This window comes from Thalia democratica, chromosome 5 (genome assembly GCF_965202585.1).
Source record: "Thalia democratica chromosome 5, ktThaDemo2.hap1.1, whole genome shotgun sequence".
Lineage (NCBI taxonomy): Eukaryota > Metazoa > Chordata > Thaliacea > Salpida > Salpidae > Thalia > Thalia democratica.
In genome coordinates this window covers 53,516,138-53,531,690 of record NC_139169.1, presented here as the reverse complement: position 1 = coordinate 53,531,690, position 15,553 = coordinate 53,516,138, and the positions used below count along the sequence as shown (strand labels likewise).

At 26.5% G+C, this 15,553-nt stretch overlaps 1 protein-coding gene across 1 annotated transcript; it reads right to left on the bottom strand.

The window, feature by feature from the left end:
- Positions 1–12,478: 12,478 nt before the first annotated feature.
- Positions 12,479–14,959, bottom strand: LOC145836627 (CWF19-like protein 2 homolog). The gene has a single exon (XM_082944414.1). The coding sequence runs from the start codon at positions 14,957–14,959 to the stop codon at positions 13,025–13,027; it is 1,935 nt and encodes a 644-aa protein (XP_082800540.1). The 3' UTR covers positions 12,479–13,024.
- Between the last annotated feature and the right edge of the window lie 594 nt (positions 14,960–15,553).

The window sequence follows — 15,553 nt, the reverse complement described above, 5'->3', positions numbered from 1 at the left end:
ACTAAGATGTTAACTAATAACTAATCAGTCCAAGGCCGTGTTAAAAGTTTTCAGGTTAAACTTAAGGATGTTTTGCAAGTACTAACCGATTAATTGAGTTTCAAAGATACAACATGTTGGTATTACTTTTCATATGGTTTAGTAAAACGCTTATAACTACTTTATCTTCGAGATTCTTTGGTCTTAGATTGCATGATTTTGATTTAGAAATTACTAGTCAAGTCTCTGGTGTAGCAGTTTTTAACTATAAGGTGAATTGTAAACATATAGTTCAAGTTGATAGTTAGAAGTAAAGTATTTTTGTCTAAGATTATATGTTTTCCCAAAAGTATGAATTTGTGAGCTTATTTATATCTACTATGCTTATACAGTAAATAAACTTGGGCAAAATTACAAAGTTAAATGTTTTATTTTTGCTTGTTTAAACTGTGTTTGTTTATTTTAAAGAAGATGAATGTTTTCATGGTAATTTTTTTTCTTAAAACTTAAAATAGTTCAAGTAGAGCTTGATTACTGAGAAATTTTTTGACCATATTTAAATTCATCAAGTAATTTTTTGTGTGCAATAAAAAAAGTTTTGTTTGATTTCATTATACTGGCAATTTATTTTTCAAATTTTAAACAGTAGTAATTTGTTTTTAATCTCGTTTAAGTACTTTAAAGCTAAAGTTGATTGTATATATTAGGTATAATATATTATTATGAGTTGTATTATACCTTTTTTATACTTAGGGTTATTTTGTACTCAGACTTTTAGCTCTTAAACTGATAAAATTTTGAAAAGTTCCTAAATTTAGATTCTGCATTTCATAAAATTGATTAATTTTTCTTTAAACAAGTATAGTTTGTATACATTTAGTTTATAAAATCAGGTTTATGGTTACTTGTTTTTACTAGAAAAATAAACTGATTTAAATAGTTTTAAATCTACGATTTAAATTCTAAATATTACGTTTTTCTATATACTATTAGTAAAAAAACACTTATATAACCTTTTTGTTAAGTAGTTAAAAAGTTTTAGACAATATTTATCAACCTATGAGGTATTCCTATAAATTAACCTCATAATGTACTTTTTAGTCTTTTTTAGATAGAGTTATGATTTATTTTTTAGTATATTAGTATTAAAAATTAAAGCAAAAACTAAAACTAATTTAATCTAAAAAACAAAGGTTCTAAAAACTATTATTTTTTTTTTACATAGCATACAATTTGAATTAAATAAAAAGAAGAAAGAATAAAAATAATTAACATATGAAGCAATCTCTTGCTGTTTTTTTAAAAAAATAATACAAAAAAATTAAACTGTCGCTATCAAACTTTTTAGTATTTTAACTATCTATGAAAATAACAATTTTTTGACCTCTAAAAAATTGATTAACAAAACTAAACTATGTAAATGTCTAAAGGGTTTTTTAGCTTGTTTTGTGTATGATTGTTAACATGATTTTGCTTGTAAAATTAAAGTATAAATAACAATTAAAAAGATTTTGTAAAATATTTGAATGTTAATTTTACGCTTTTAATAACTTAAATTTCAAAAACGTTGCAAAGTTTTATAAGGAGGAAATAAACTAAAAGTTGATTTACTTCAATTAATTAAAATTACTCCTACGTTTTTTAGATAGCCAGTAAGGCTAAAAAAAAATTTGCAATATTTTTAGAAGTTTTGTAGATTTAAATTAAATAGATTTTTGTACTTTAATGATTATTCAAGTACACTTCTGAAAGCATAGGTAAAAATAAATAATCAAATACTACTTTAAGAAATATCAGTCGATAAAAGTAACTTATTACATACCATTTTATACGAAAGCACATTACTTGTATATAATTTATTTTTTTAAGATAGCGTTTTGACACTAAATTAAACTCTCTGTACATAAATAAATTAGTAATAAAGTAAAGCGTTTAATTTGATACAAGTAATGAGTTTTTTATTTAGCCGTAATCAAAATTGAATATATTACTTCAAAAGTAATGTTTAACTTACATAGTATATTAAAAAAAAATAGGTTCACGATAATTTAATTTGTACAAAAGCAAGTAGTATTTATAATAAATAAAGCAATTTTTTGTCTTAACATTATTAAACTAGTGTTTATAATTAAATAGCTAACGTGTTTTAAGTTGACGAGTTTTTTATCAAATTACTTAAACCACAACCCCAGTTCTACATTTAACTAAAATTTTTAATTATATTTTAATTATGAATTGAATGGTGTATTATAATAAATTCATGTCTTTACTATCTTCTTTTCTTAAAACTCATATTGATATTAATTTGTTCGTAGTATACATTATAATGTCAAACATATTCTTTCTTTTATTCAATGATTAAAACCTATCTTAAATTAAATAATTTTACTTTAATTGTTTAACTTTTTAAATAAACCTGAACTGTGTGAGCAGAAAGAGTTTGACTATATGGTTTCCTTCTTTGTTTAAAAGTGTCTTTGGTTAATTTGTTTAAAAGCTTCCTTGGTTATTTTATTTACTTAAAAGTGTCTTTGTTTGTGTTAAAAATTTTGTTTCGTTTTGTAATTAAAAATGTTAATTTTTTGCGTTAATTACTATTTTACATTAATTTATTTTGTTGATTTGTTTTTTACAGCAATCTAATTACTCAAGCAGTTTTCTAAAGTTATTGTTTTTTTTTAAAAGCTATTGTTCTATTCCAAAATTATCCAGTTAGTTTCTGAAGAGTCGCAGTGAAAATATATTAAAACTTTTGTGGTAAAACATTGATTGTCCTTTATATAGGTAAAAAGTATAGTAGACTTATGTTTTTAATGTTTAATTGTTTAGTTTATTAAAGACAAAAAAATTGACGCTTGAAATATGATCAAAATTTTTTTGGCAGGTACTTGCTTAATTTGCTAAGCAAGAAAAGTCCAAACAATTCAGAGATTTCAGTACTATGGTAACTCCAAATATGATATTATTTATTGAAAGAAAAATAAAAGCGTTCAAAATGTTTGGTCCTAAGACCTGGTGAACGAAAGAACCATTTAGAGTCGCACACCACTTGGATACCTTTTAACGTCTTGTCCAGAACAGACATAATATAAAACCAATTCTTTTTCTGGGTTCTTTTTAATTCACATTTCTTTGTTATGGTTTGGTGTAGTTTTTCAAACTTCTTTTTTCAAGTTGCTGAACTTCTGCTATTTTTAGCCTATACTAAAATATTATCAGTGTTTTGGTAAAACCCTTCAAATCACTATAATCCAGTATTGACGAAATTTACTTAATTAAGAATGAAGTTTTGTTGTAATCGGCATCTCAAAAAATCATGAATAGAACCAAATTTAAAACTTATAACGTCTGTATACCAAGTTCAGAGTCAGAAATTTCCAAACTAAATCACAAAGTACTAGAGAAAATAAAAATCTGGGAGAGAAAAATTAAACATTACATTTAAATAAAAATTTGATATAAAAAGTAAAAGTAGATTGGTATCAACAGTTTTGTTCATTTATTTTGTTTTTTTAATGTTTTTGTGGAGAGTGTTTAATCTAGTACATGAAACACTTAAAAACAAATTAACACCAAGTTTTATTAAAAATTTAATTTATATCATACTTCAATTTTTTTTCTTTGTAACGATTTCTAGTTATTAATATTTTAGTTGCAGGTTGTATGTTGTTCATCCCTACTCCATAAAAAAAATTAAACTGAAAATTGATAAATTGGAAATTATTTTGTTATTCTAATAGTTATCTAAAACATTACCATAGGTTAGGCAACGTACAACTTTGATCTCGGCTGTCAAGCAGAAACCTTTAGCGTGCGATGTACTTTTTAGCTTTAAAACAAGTTTTAAATTGCTAGTCTTTGAGTTAAAAAACTATTCTGAGTGACTATAAACTGAAAGTTTTAAATTAAACTAGCGTGAGTCATCCTGAGTTTAAAAAAATTTTTGATAGAAAAGTTTTTCTCCCCGCCGCAACTTGCTTTTACTTGATAAACATTTTTCTTTTAAATAATAATTAGCAAAACTGTTAATATACTACTTGTTTATTTTAACGATTACTTTATCTACTCGAGCATAAAATTTAATTTAAAACAAACAAAAGTTTATAACGTTAGAGTACTCAATTTCTATAAAAATGTTAGGATTTTAAAAACTCTGCTATATATGTGCTTTCACATTCGATGTTTACCTAACTTATGAGAAATACTGTTAACCTCTAAGCCAAAATACAATTAGTCTTAACTCATTTTTTTCCTTTAGTTTGTTCACTGCAAACAAACATTTATGATTTTTACAAATTGAGAAAACAGATAAGCCGTACTCCGGGGTCCAGAAAACAAATCTAATTAACTACTGTTTTAGACAAAGCTATACTAAAATTTTCAAATACAAAAAAGCTATAAAACTGCCTTAAAATAGTTGTCTAATGAAACATAAACAAAAACACTATAATTGAAAAGCTTTTGTCCTTTATTTAGAACATTTTCAGTGCAAAAATACGGCTTTCTTTTATTGAGAATGAAATTATTCTTTTTTACTCATTCTTAATAAAAGAAAGCCGTATTTTTGCACTGAAAATTTTCTAAATAAAGGACGAAAGCTTTGCAATTAGTGTGTTAATTATGTTTCATTAAACAACTATTTTAAGGCTATTCTATAGCTTTTTTGTATTTGATTTATACAAACAATTTTTTCTACGAATTAAGGACGTAAAAAACACTTTATTTGTCCTTGACGTGACAGTAAACTGTATACGTGATGTATGACTTGATAACCAAAAGGTATTTTTTACATCAGGTCCTTTGACCAAACTCTTTGAGAGAGCTTTTTTTCGTTTAATGAACAATACAATATAAACTTACAAAACTTTAAAAATAACTAAAATCACAAAGCAGTAATAAAACTTACAAAAAAAAAAATAATTTTTAAACATCTAAACTTTTTCTGTAAAACACACTATTTCTAATATTCATTTTACATCAACTTTTCAACATAAATAAAAATAAAGTTCTTGAACACAAATATATATAAAATATCAAAAGATAAAAACTAAATTTCATTCGACATCTAGAGAAAAAAAACCTGATTTGAAACAAAGAATTAGCTGGAGTTTTGAAATGATTTCAAATTATCCTGAGTATGTTGAAACCCTGCAACTTACATTGCGCATCTGTATAACAATTGTGGTATAATCTTAATTCACCGTGCACTAGCTATACTTGGATCAAGTTGATGTACTCCGAATTACTGGGGTCTCTAACTTTATGTGAAACCGCCTCTGTAACAGGTTCTGTTGTTTCAACTGGAGTCGTATTAGCAGTAGCTTCGGGGCAACCTTTATATTTAGTTGCTATCTCGGTCTGCGACCGAGTGTGAGAGGGTTTAAGATCTAAATCCCTATTCATTTTACTTTTAATTTAAGTTATATTATAGACTAACAAATATTTATATGCTTTATTATACAATAAAATGAAAAAAAAATAAGAGAGGTTTACTACTTAAGAAGGCTTCTTGCAGTTCACAATTCTAGTTGTACTGTAACAAATGGTTGCTCGTACAGTTTACTGGTTCTGAAAGTAGGGACTGATACTTCTTATTGACACCGGATGTAGAGCACGCAAGATAAAAAGATACAATAATGAAATAAAGTAAATATTAAAGATAAAATCAACAAGTTATGCCACCGAATGCTTGGGCTTATGCGTGGAGTTCAATGTTCAAATTGATCCAAAGAAGTTGTCTGCTACAATATGCGTAGGCTTATGAGTATGGCACGTTAACAACTCAAATCGAGTTCTTCGCCCCGTCGACGTTGTTGAATAAGAAGGTTTCCCCGGAGGTCATCTAGCTTTTCTAAGATGGCGACTTATGTTCAGAGCGCCAAGAGAAGGTTTTCCCGGAGATCAGCTAGCTTTTCCAAGATGGCTGCTAACGCTCAAATCAGCAGAGTGTCGCTTCGTGCTTGTTTCGAGGTAAATGACTTAATTAACGCTCTGATTATGCGTATTTATAATTTTTCGGTTCTCTTTCTGGAACTTTCGATGAACTTTGAACTTGTAGATCACGCGATCTCTAATTTGATTCTCTCATTTTCCCTTAGCTAACAACTTATTTCCAGTTCAACCAAGAAATCAGAAACACACTCATTATAAACTAACACTTATTTTGATTGTGAAAAATAGTTTTTTTGGAAATTAGTTTTACTATATTTATTTGTTGTTTTTTTAAAAGAAAAATATAATATCAAGTGAAAAACATTAATTTCTTTAAACTTTTAAAACTTGGACACATAAGGCAAAATAAAATTTTGCATAAGTGTCCAACAAAGTAGTTCACTAATTTTAATGAAGCTATTTATTATTAGTGTAAATTATAAAAAAAAATCAAAATTTACTTTTAGTTTCTACTATAGTAATATTTAATAACGGTTACTTACAAATACTTTTTAAAGCAAAAATAACCTTAAAAATCTTTTTTCTCTAGTTATTAGCGATAAAGTAAAAGCTTAAGCAAAAGATAATCAAGATAAATACTTGTGTAAAACATTATTTTTTGACTTTTTTAATTTCTTATAAAAAAACTAAATTCATGTTAACCAAGCACTTCTAAAGTCCTTGTCTATCAATTATTTTTCATTCGTTGCCTTGTATACGATGGAAATTAGATAATTTATTTAATAAAAATTTATCTATTTGTCTTTAAAATAGTATTCTTTTACGCTTGTAAACATAACACATTATGTAAACAATATCACATTACAAATAAAAACAACTTTCACAGCACTTTTTCTTAATTGAACTGACATATGTTTCTTTATGTTAACAAGTTTATATTTTTAACGGAGCTCTGTTAAAAAATAAAAACTGCAAGAAAAGAATAGAAGCTTAAGTAGTTAGATATGTTTGTTTACTAAGGAGGAGAAAAATTATTTTTGATTAATAAATAATTTTAAATACAATATTAATTACAAAGTTAGTTAATAATCAGGGTTCTAAAAAACCTGGAGCTTATAAATTTTTATAAAAATCTAGAAACACCTGAAATTTCGAATGAAAATCACTAAATATTCTTGAGTTTTAAAGAGTTTTTACATGTATAGTTACGAATTTACGACTAGATACGAAAAATTTACCTTATAAATGAAAAAATTATTGTATCATTTTTTTCATTAAAAAACACATTTAAAGTAGGTTTACGGTATCTTTATAATGTCATTATACTATTTTAAAACATTTTTTTAACCTAAGTTTAATATTGTATTAATAATGGACCAAAAAAATGTTTTCAAAAAATCTCCAAAAACATTTGACAACCCTAAGTAGTATAATATATTAATCTATAGTAATTATACTCATCTTTAGTAAACACACGATACACCTACAGTCAGTAAGAACCAATATAGGTAAAGCTTTTCTGCAACTAATAGATAAACACTTTGAAGATGATTACAAGTTAAACAAAATAAGAAGTAGAAATAATTGTAAAATTTCGTATAGCTGCATGAGCAATGTTAAGAAATTAGTCTAAAAACATAATTAAAAATACTTAAAAATAAAAACGATGAAGAAAACGAAACACTTTGCAACTGTCGAACAAAAAATAAATGTCCCCTCAATAACAAATGCTTAGTTGAAAATGTCATTTATAAAACGACAATCAGATCAGAAAACGAAAAAAAAAGCTATTTTGGCTCAACGGTAAAAACTTTCAAAAAAAAAGGTGTAACCATATCAGTTGTTAGTGATTTTAAAAAAAAAAAAAAAAAAACGGCACATAAATACATCTGGAAACTTAAAAATAACAAAATTGATTATAAAATAGACTGGAATATAATATACCATATTGGCAAAGCCAAAATCCCACAGTGTATTTGCAGTAATTACATACTAGAAAAAGTGCCGATTACCAACACCGACAGAAGAGATAACTTACATAAAAAATACGAACTCTTCTATTCCTGCCCCACTTAAAAGACTACACTTTGAAACTTACGTTGTCCGTAATATTGGTTTTATGCATGCTCTTAAAAAGTTTTTGTTTAGCTTCTATTTACTGAAAACTAAAAGTTTAAAAAAAAAGCATAACTTTAAATTTTCATAGTTATCACAAGCCTATAATTCTTTAAATTCTCGATAGCTACATCACGATAAAAATTAGCTACATTAGAATGTTTTTCAACTTAAAGCTCTTTTACTACTAATAACTAGTTTTAATTAAACAATGTTTACTTTTTAAACTCATTAGAAACAAAAAAGTGAGCCTACATCTAGGTACTTAACATTATTATTTTTTATTATTCTATTTTGAAAATTCATTAAATTTTAAACTTCACCACAAACTCAACCTTAATTTTTTTTTTGATTTTTAAGTAAAAGTTTATTTCTTTTAAATTGTTCCAAATAGTCATTTTCCATGACTGTTACATATGTTTTTTAATTCTTTTATATTATATGACCCTAGGAGTCTTATGACCCACTTTTGGAAACCCCGTTCTTTGAGGTTTCAACACAGTTATGTATATAAGCACTAACGAGGTCTTCGACCGAAATTTAGTTTGCATAATAAAGTCTTGAAAGAATGAAATGTAAAATACAATACACCTACTTTAGCTTCTATTATTTTGTTACAATATTTATTTATTTAGCTCCGTTGAAGGAGGACGTGTTAAATATGCACGAAAAGCCATTTCTGGAACGAGAGTAAAAAAAGTAAAATAAAATCAAATAAAAATAAATAAAATAAATAATGAATAAAAGTTGAGTTACCGACCAAGAGTAAGGATTAGGGGCAACAGTGATAGTAAAAACAATCAATAAAATTAATAAACAACAGTAATAAAAAAAAGCAAAGTTACCGACCAAGGGTAAGGGGTAACTGTAGTAGTTAAAAAAAAAAAGATTAGTAAAAAAAACAAGAAGAAAAAAAAACGACTAAGGGTAAGGAGAAACAGCGGTAGTAAAAAAAAATAATAAAAAAAAATAAAAGTTTCAACCCGTGCAAAATTGTCCCTTTGCGCAACGACACCCACCCCAACATATGTAAGTTCAATAAAGAAAAAGTATTATAAAAATTTGTTTTTATTATGCATTCAAGCGAACTTGTCTCGTATATAGTATCTTTATCAACAAATAGTTAGCTTCAGTTTTAGAGTGTTTATAAGCATAGTAGTAATAAAAATAGAATGAAAACTTTAGTGATTGGGAAACACTGCAAAACTGTATAATAACTTTTAATTTATGATTTAATGATGAAAATTACCCTGGTAAAAACAACTTTAAATACTAATTAAATTGCTACGCTTTGTAAATAATTTGAACACAATGTAAAAAAGTATAAATTTTAAATGTATTGAACATACTTCAAATAGTTATTTATAAACTTGCTATAAATAGTTTTGAAATTTATACTTTTGTGTTCATGGTAACTAACATACTACAAAAAGTAAGGCTTAGTCGTATATATTTGTTATAGTATTTATAAAAAATATATCATTTTTAGAATAAATCTTCAAAAGAAGTCTGAAAAGTCAAAAAGTTACAATTTTATTTCTAAAAGTAAACAATTTACGATGTAATCTTATAAAAAAAAATAAGTAATGACCTACCAGCTCCAGCATTTTTCACTAAGATCAAGCCGAATATTAGCTTTATAATGGATCCAGACCCGGTTATTTGAAAATCGAAATAGTCAGTTCTGTGTCGAAAAATATCTTTATTTATTGAAATAAATCAAACTAAGTTCATTACAAAACGTTTCCTCAAAAGAGACAAATACTTATTGAGCATAAACAAATTCAAAGTATCAGTGCTTATGAAAATTGATGTTAACTTAGGTTAACTTTTTTTTTCTCATTGCTGTAGCATTATAGAAATTGGAAAATACAAAAATGTTTGATGAAAAAATAAAAGTAAGCTTTCTTATTGCTATAAAAGCTTATTGTATAAATAAAATTTTGTTGATTGATTTATAGTAATTTCGCTTACTTCATTTTTTGACAAAGCAATTCTTTTTTTTTTTTTACTGATTTTAAATTTCAAATGTTTATGTAAGTCAGTTCTGTACACTTTCTAATGTTCTAATATAGGGTTAGGCAAGTTCTCTAGTCGGTGGACCTGATATGTCAGAACGTTTTACTTTTGTAAAACTAATAATTTAATTAGTTAGTAATGTGCGGAAAAAGCTCTACTAATCGGAGCCAAATTACATCAAGTACATTTAATACTTCAAGTTTAATAAAAAACATTGTTTAAAGTATTAGGCAAAGTTTTTAATAAATAACCGTACAAAAGTCAATAAATTAAACTATTTGAAATTATAGCATAACTAATTAGAAGAAATACTTGTTCCTAACCATTATACTATTGATAGCTTAAATTATTTTTGTTAGTGTTCAGTATTAATTAAATAAATAAAAAACCAAATCTATTACTGTCTTATTTTACTACCTGATTTCGGTGGTATAATCCTTTTCAAACAAAAGTAAAACAAGACATAAATAATATTGACTTATGTATGCTTGAAACTTATCAATTCACAAAAAATGACTTTCAGATTAGGTCGATGCTTGTAATCAGAATTCTAATGTTGCTTTGCTAAGCGTTTGTTTGTTTTAACTAGTTTAGCTTTTAACTGAGTAAAATCTGACAACTACGCTTGTAATTAGTAGTGAAAAACAATAAAAAAAGGTGAAAATTATTTTTCCTAAAAAATATAAATGTGTAGCAGATAATATATTCAAAATATAGAAATTAAATGGGTATTGAAGTAAAATTTTAAATTTAGATTAATGTATGCTATTTTTTATTAAAAATCTAAAAAGTATCAATAAAATTGAAAAACCAAATACATTCAAAGTTTATCTAGTTTAAATAAAATTGTGTTACTATAGAAAACTTAAAAACGTTTGGTTTCTATACTGTATGTTAGTAGAAACTTGTTTTTATGTCTGCATGAACTCTTAAGTTCAATGCCTTTGTAGATGCAGTTTGTATCTGAATGGAGTATTAGTAAGGCTTTTATTGTAGAGTAGTCAAAAAATGACAAGTTTTCATAAAAGTGACATATTCTTAGTCCTGGACAAGACATTATAAGGTATTCGTAATGTGCAACTCGATAACCAAAAGGTTCTTCGTGCACCAAGTCCTAGAACCAAATATTTTGATTGTCTTTTTTTCGTTCAATAAACTATACTAATAATGGAAATTGTTTGAAAAAAGGACAGTGTCATAAATTTAAACAATACATGAAGTACAAACATAATAGCAAATTATAAATATATTTTCTAGTTAAATGTCTGCGACTTCGTATAACTGAAATTATTACTGATTAGTAAACTAGAAATTGTTCATCTAAATTAATTATTAAGTAGAACATATTCATTGGTTAGTGATGGGCAAAGTATGGGTCGCCTAGTAGAAACTTCTGGAAGGCAGAGTACTTTTTAGTTCAAAACAACTACAATTGAGCTTACTTTTAACAAATTTTGATTTCAAATGTGCTATCAATTTCAAAACGTACACTGAAGTAGTTAAAAATGATTATTTCATCACAGTTTTGTGATTATAGACTTAGAAAAAATAGTTTATTGTTTTCCAAAGTAACCTGTCCTGCCAAGTTTTATTTTTCAGTATGTCCGGCTCGCAAACAACTATTTTCTTTGTAAATCTTGATATCTATTAGATAAGTTTCCCACCCTTATGATAAGTAAAAGTATGATAAATGCACGAAAAAAATTAGTTTTAAACTTTAATTAAATACATTGTGACCTTTGAAAGTTTTAAATCAACGAGATCCTGATCAGACGGATCTTAATTAAAAAACGGATCGGAATCCGGCCAAATGATAAGTTTAAAAACAGATCCTAATTTTGTGGAATTGATAGATCACTAAATTTAAGTGTTGTATAAAACTCTGAACAACCTCAAAAAACTTTGTGAAGCTTTAATTATTGTCAAAATGATACTATTAAAAGGAAATTGTCTTTTAACATATACAAAAATCACTTCAGTTTTGATTTAAGAAATATTAGATTAAATGTATGTTAATTTTTGTTTTATATATTTACTTACTTTTTGAGGAACAGTCTTTGTCATTTATGAATGACTTAAACAAAACAATAACAAGAGACGCTTCAATTTTCAACTTTTGAAATAAGCTTAGAAAAACTAGTCTAATTAAATAGAAATGGTTCATTAACATATATATGTATAGAACAGCTTTCGACTAATTTCGATGAAAACATGATTATAAGCTATGTTATAAAATATTTATTTATTTGTTTTCAGTGTATATGAACTTTTCTAGCTATAAAAAATAAATTTTAAATAAAATTAATTAATTAAATTAGCGCTAAATACGTGCTAAAGATTTAAATAATTTCCAAAAGTAGGGTTAACTTTCACAAAAGTAAAATAAAATAGCATGAGTAAGTACATAATTAAAAACTAATTTTAATCATTACAAACTAGCCCAGAAAGAATCAGAGTATATTTTGAGAAAAAACAAAAAAAAAAAGCAAAAAAAAAAAAAAAAAAGCAAAAAAGAAAGTAAACATCAAACAAAAATTATTTCATAACTTTAGGGAGAATACTAACTATGGCGTGGAATTAGAAAAAAAAAATTGAGTTTTTATAATGTTGTTAAGCAAATTAACCTGAGTACCATGAGCGAGTGAAAACCTAACGATAATTGATAAATTGCTTTTTTTTACTGTTTCTAGAATTTCAAAGAAAATATGTTTTATTTTCAACGAAAAATACAGATGTCGCGCTTTTCTAATAAAACAAAACTTTATTTTTATATGAAACTTATAACTCTTTAAAAATTAAGTGAAAAAAACATAATGTTGAACATAACATTGTTTAAAAAAAATTATTTAAAATTCGATAACTTGTTAATCATTTAAAAGCGATTTTTTAAAGAATTTAAAGCTTATAAAGAGTGAAAAAACAATAATTTAATAAAAAATGAAATTTAGTATACTAAAAACTCTGTTTTAGTTTAGATAAAATAGGTTTTAAATATGCAAGTAAAAAAAAGTTTTTTTAATTAATTACATTTAGAATTTTTTTTCTCAAACTGAATTACTCGCTGTGTTTGCTTGCTAAGCTCTTCTTCCCACGGTTTTCTCCAAAGCTCCACACCAGCTCCTGTAACACCAGCGACTATTTCTCTTCCAAAGTAATCAGGAAAATCATCAACATTCTCCACTGCATGAGCAAAGCCACCATCTAGACCAAAGTCGACAGCAAAATAAGAAAAACCAGCAGGAATTTTTCCTCTAACTCCTTTTGACTTACGTGTGTCAATAACTTTTTTGTTTGAAGAGTTGTGATCAGAGTCTTGCAATGCTTTCTTAAAGTATATAGGTAACTCGTCAAACAAATTGAATTGTATTGGAATACATTCTATTTGAAAGTGAGGAGAAACTTTTACATTTGTAACACTTTGTAGAAAAACACAACACTTTCCTTCATTTTTGAATAAGTTTTGTAAAAATGACATGTGTTTTCTTATTTCTTCCCATACATTTTCGTCTAAAGTAATGGCGGAGCAAGAATGAGATATGGGACAAATGAAGCAGTGGCCATCACACATAGGTCTATGGGAAGGAAGACGAATATAACTGTGGTCACCTCTACTAACAATTAAGTACTCCTTACATTCTTGATTCCCAAGACAGAGTGGGCATTTTTCTAACCGCATCAGTTTCTTTTTAGTTTCCTTGATAGATTTGTCATGCACTCGTTTAGCCTCCTTATCTTTTCCAGTTACTTGAGTTATTTTCGACTCAAACATATCATCCAGAGTAAAAATATCACCGTCAGTTTTTTGGAACATTTTAGCAGACATTCTTGACATCATCTGGTGATCTTGATCAGCAGCTCCAGATCTTTCTCTGGCAACCAATTCACTCAAAGAATATTGATTGTCGTCTTCATAGTATTTAGTCCTGTTTCCTTCTTCATCATGTGTGAGAATTTTTCTTTTTTTTCTAGAAGGTTTATCTTCTTGTAGGTTTTGATTTCTTACCGGCCAAGCTACACCACTCCTGTCAACTCTTGTGAGAGTGATGACATTGTCTGCTTCAAAGCTTTCTTTAGAACTATTTTTATTTTTACCTACTTGCAACTCAGCTTGCCTTGATCGCTCAAGTTTAGCCTGAAGTTTTCGAACTAGGTCCATTTTACCAGCAATTTCATATTTGACTATCTTAGCACTGATTCTATTTTTGTCTTCTGTGGTTAAGATGAGAGATTTTGTTTCAGTTTTCAGTGTATTTTGTTCTCCTAAAGTATTTGTTAGTGAGTTGTTTAGGTCATCAAGCTTTAATGTGTTTCTAGAAAGTTCTATACTATGTTTTGAAGTAGTTTTGTCCTTTTTAAATTTGTCTGTGTCATAACTTCGACCAGTCTCTATTGGTTCTAACTTGCGTTTCCAATTGCTATTTCTTTTTTCATTCTTTACTTCTTCTTTTTTTCTACTTTCATGCTTACACTTAGTTTCTGATGTTAAAAAGAAGTCTCTTTTTGAAATACTTTCTCCAGGTCTCTTAAATTTTCTTTTAGAACTCAAGTTTGTTTCACATTTACTGCTAAATCTTTTGTGTTCAGGAATTCTGTCCTCAACTTCTTTTTCTTCTAACATATCTTTAAATTTTTGCCAGGATCCATATCTAATTGCAGCTATTCTTTCAATGCTTTCTCCTGTTTGTGTAGCTTGTTCTTGCATTCTTTTTAACGAACGCTTAAGCCAATCAGAAGCAGACTTCTCAGGCTTGCCAATAGATTTGGAAGCTTTATAGCCTTCTCCTCCTTTTTTATGGTAATCATGTAGACCTTGTTTTTGTATGTTCTTGTACCTGTCAGGTATCTTTGGCTTGTTTTTTTCTCTTTCAGCCTCTCTATCCTTTCTTAAGTCTTTTGTTGAGTAACTTTTAATTTGTGACAAAAAATTTCCTAATTCATCTTTTGATGATGCCATGTTGTTTTAAAATAAATATTATTTATTAGCTGTAAAAAAATATTATAAATTAATTACGGTTTTCTTGAAGATGCAATACTTTTAACTTAAAACATACACATGACATTTATGCTTATTTGTATCATAAACTACTAAGATTATAGGTAAAACATAAAATCTAATAAAAGTTTATTTGTAAATATCTTTGAAAAAAAATATGTAGCTTTATAGCTGTAACTCATGTTTAAATTTTTAAAAAGATTAGAATTTTTTATAAAATTATTAAAACATTATGTATGAAAAGATTTCTGCGCAGTATTTATTAGAGTATGCAATCATCGGAACTTTACAGTTATAAAACCTGCAAACTTTTGTGTTAAAAAATAATTATAAATACACTAAAGGTTTTTTATTTTAAAACAGAGATATGGTCTACCAAACTGTTCTCCTTTTAAAACACCTATATATTTGTGTTGCAAACTTGTTTGTAGTACTTCCAAAAGTGCTACTCTTATCCTAAATAAATTATAAGTAAAAACTAAAACATATGTTTGAAAATAGATGAACAAAAGATAAAAAAAGAGTTATGATAAAATAAATCAGAATTTGTAAAAC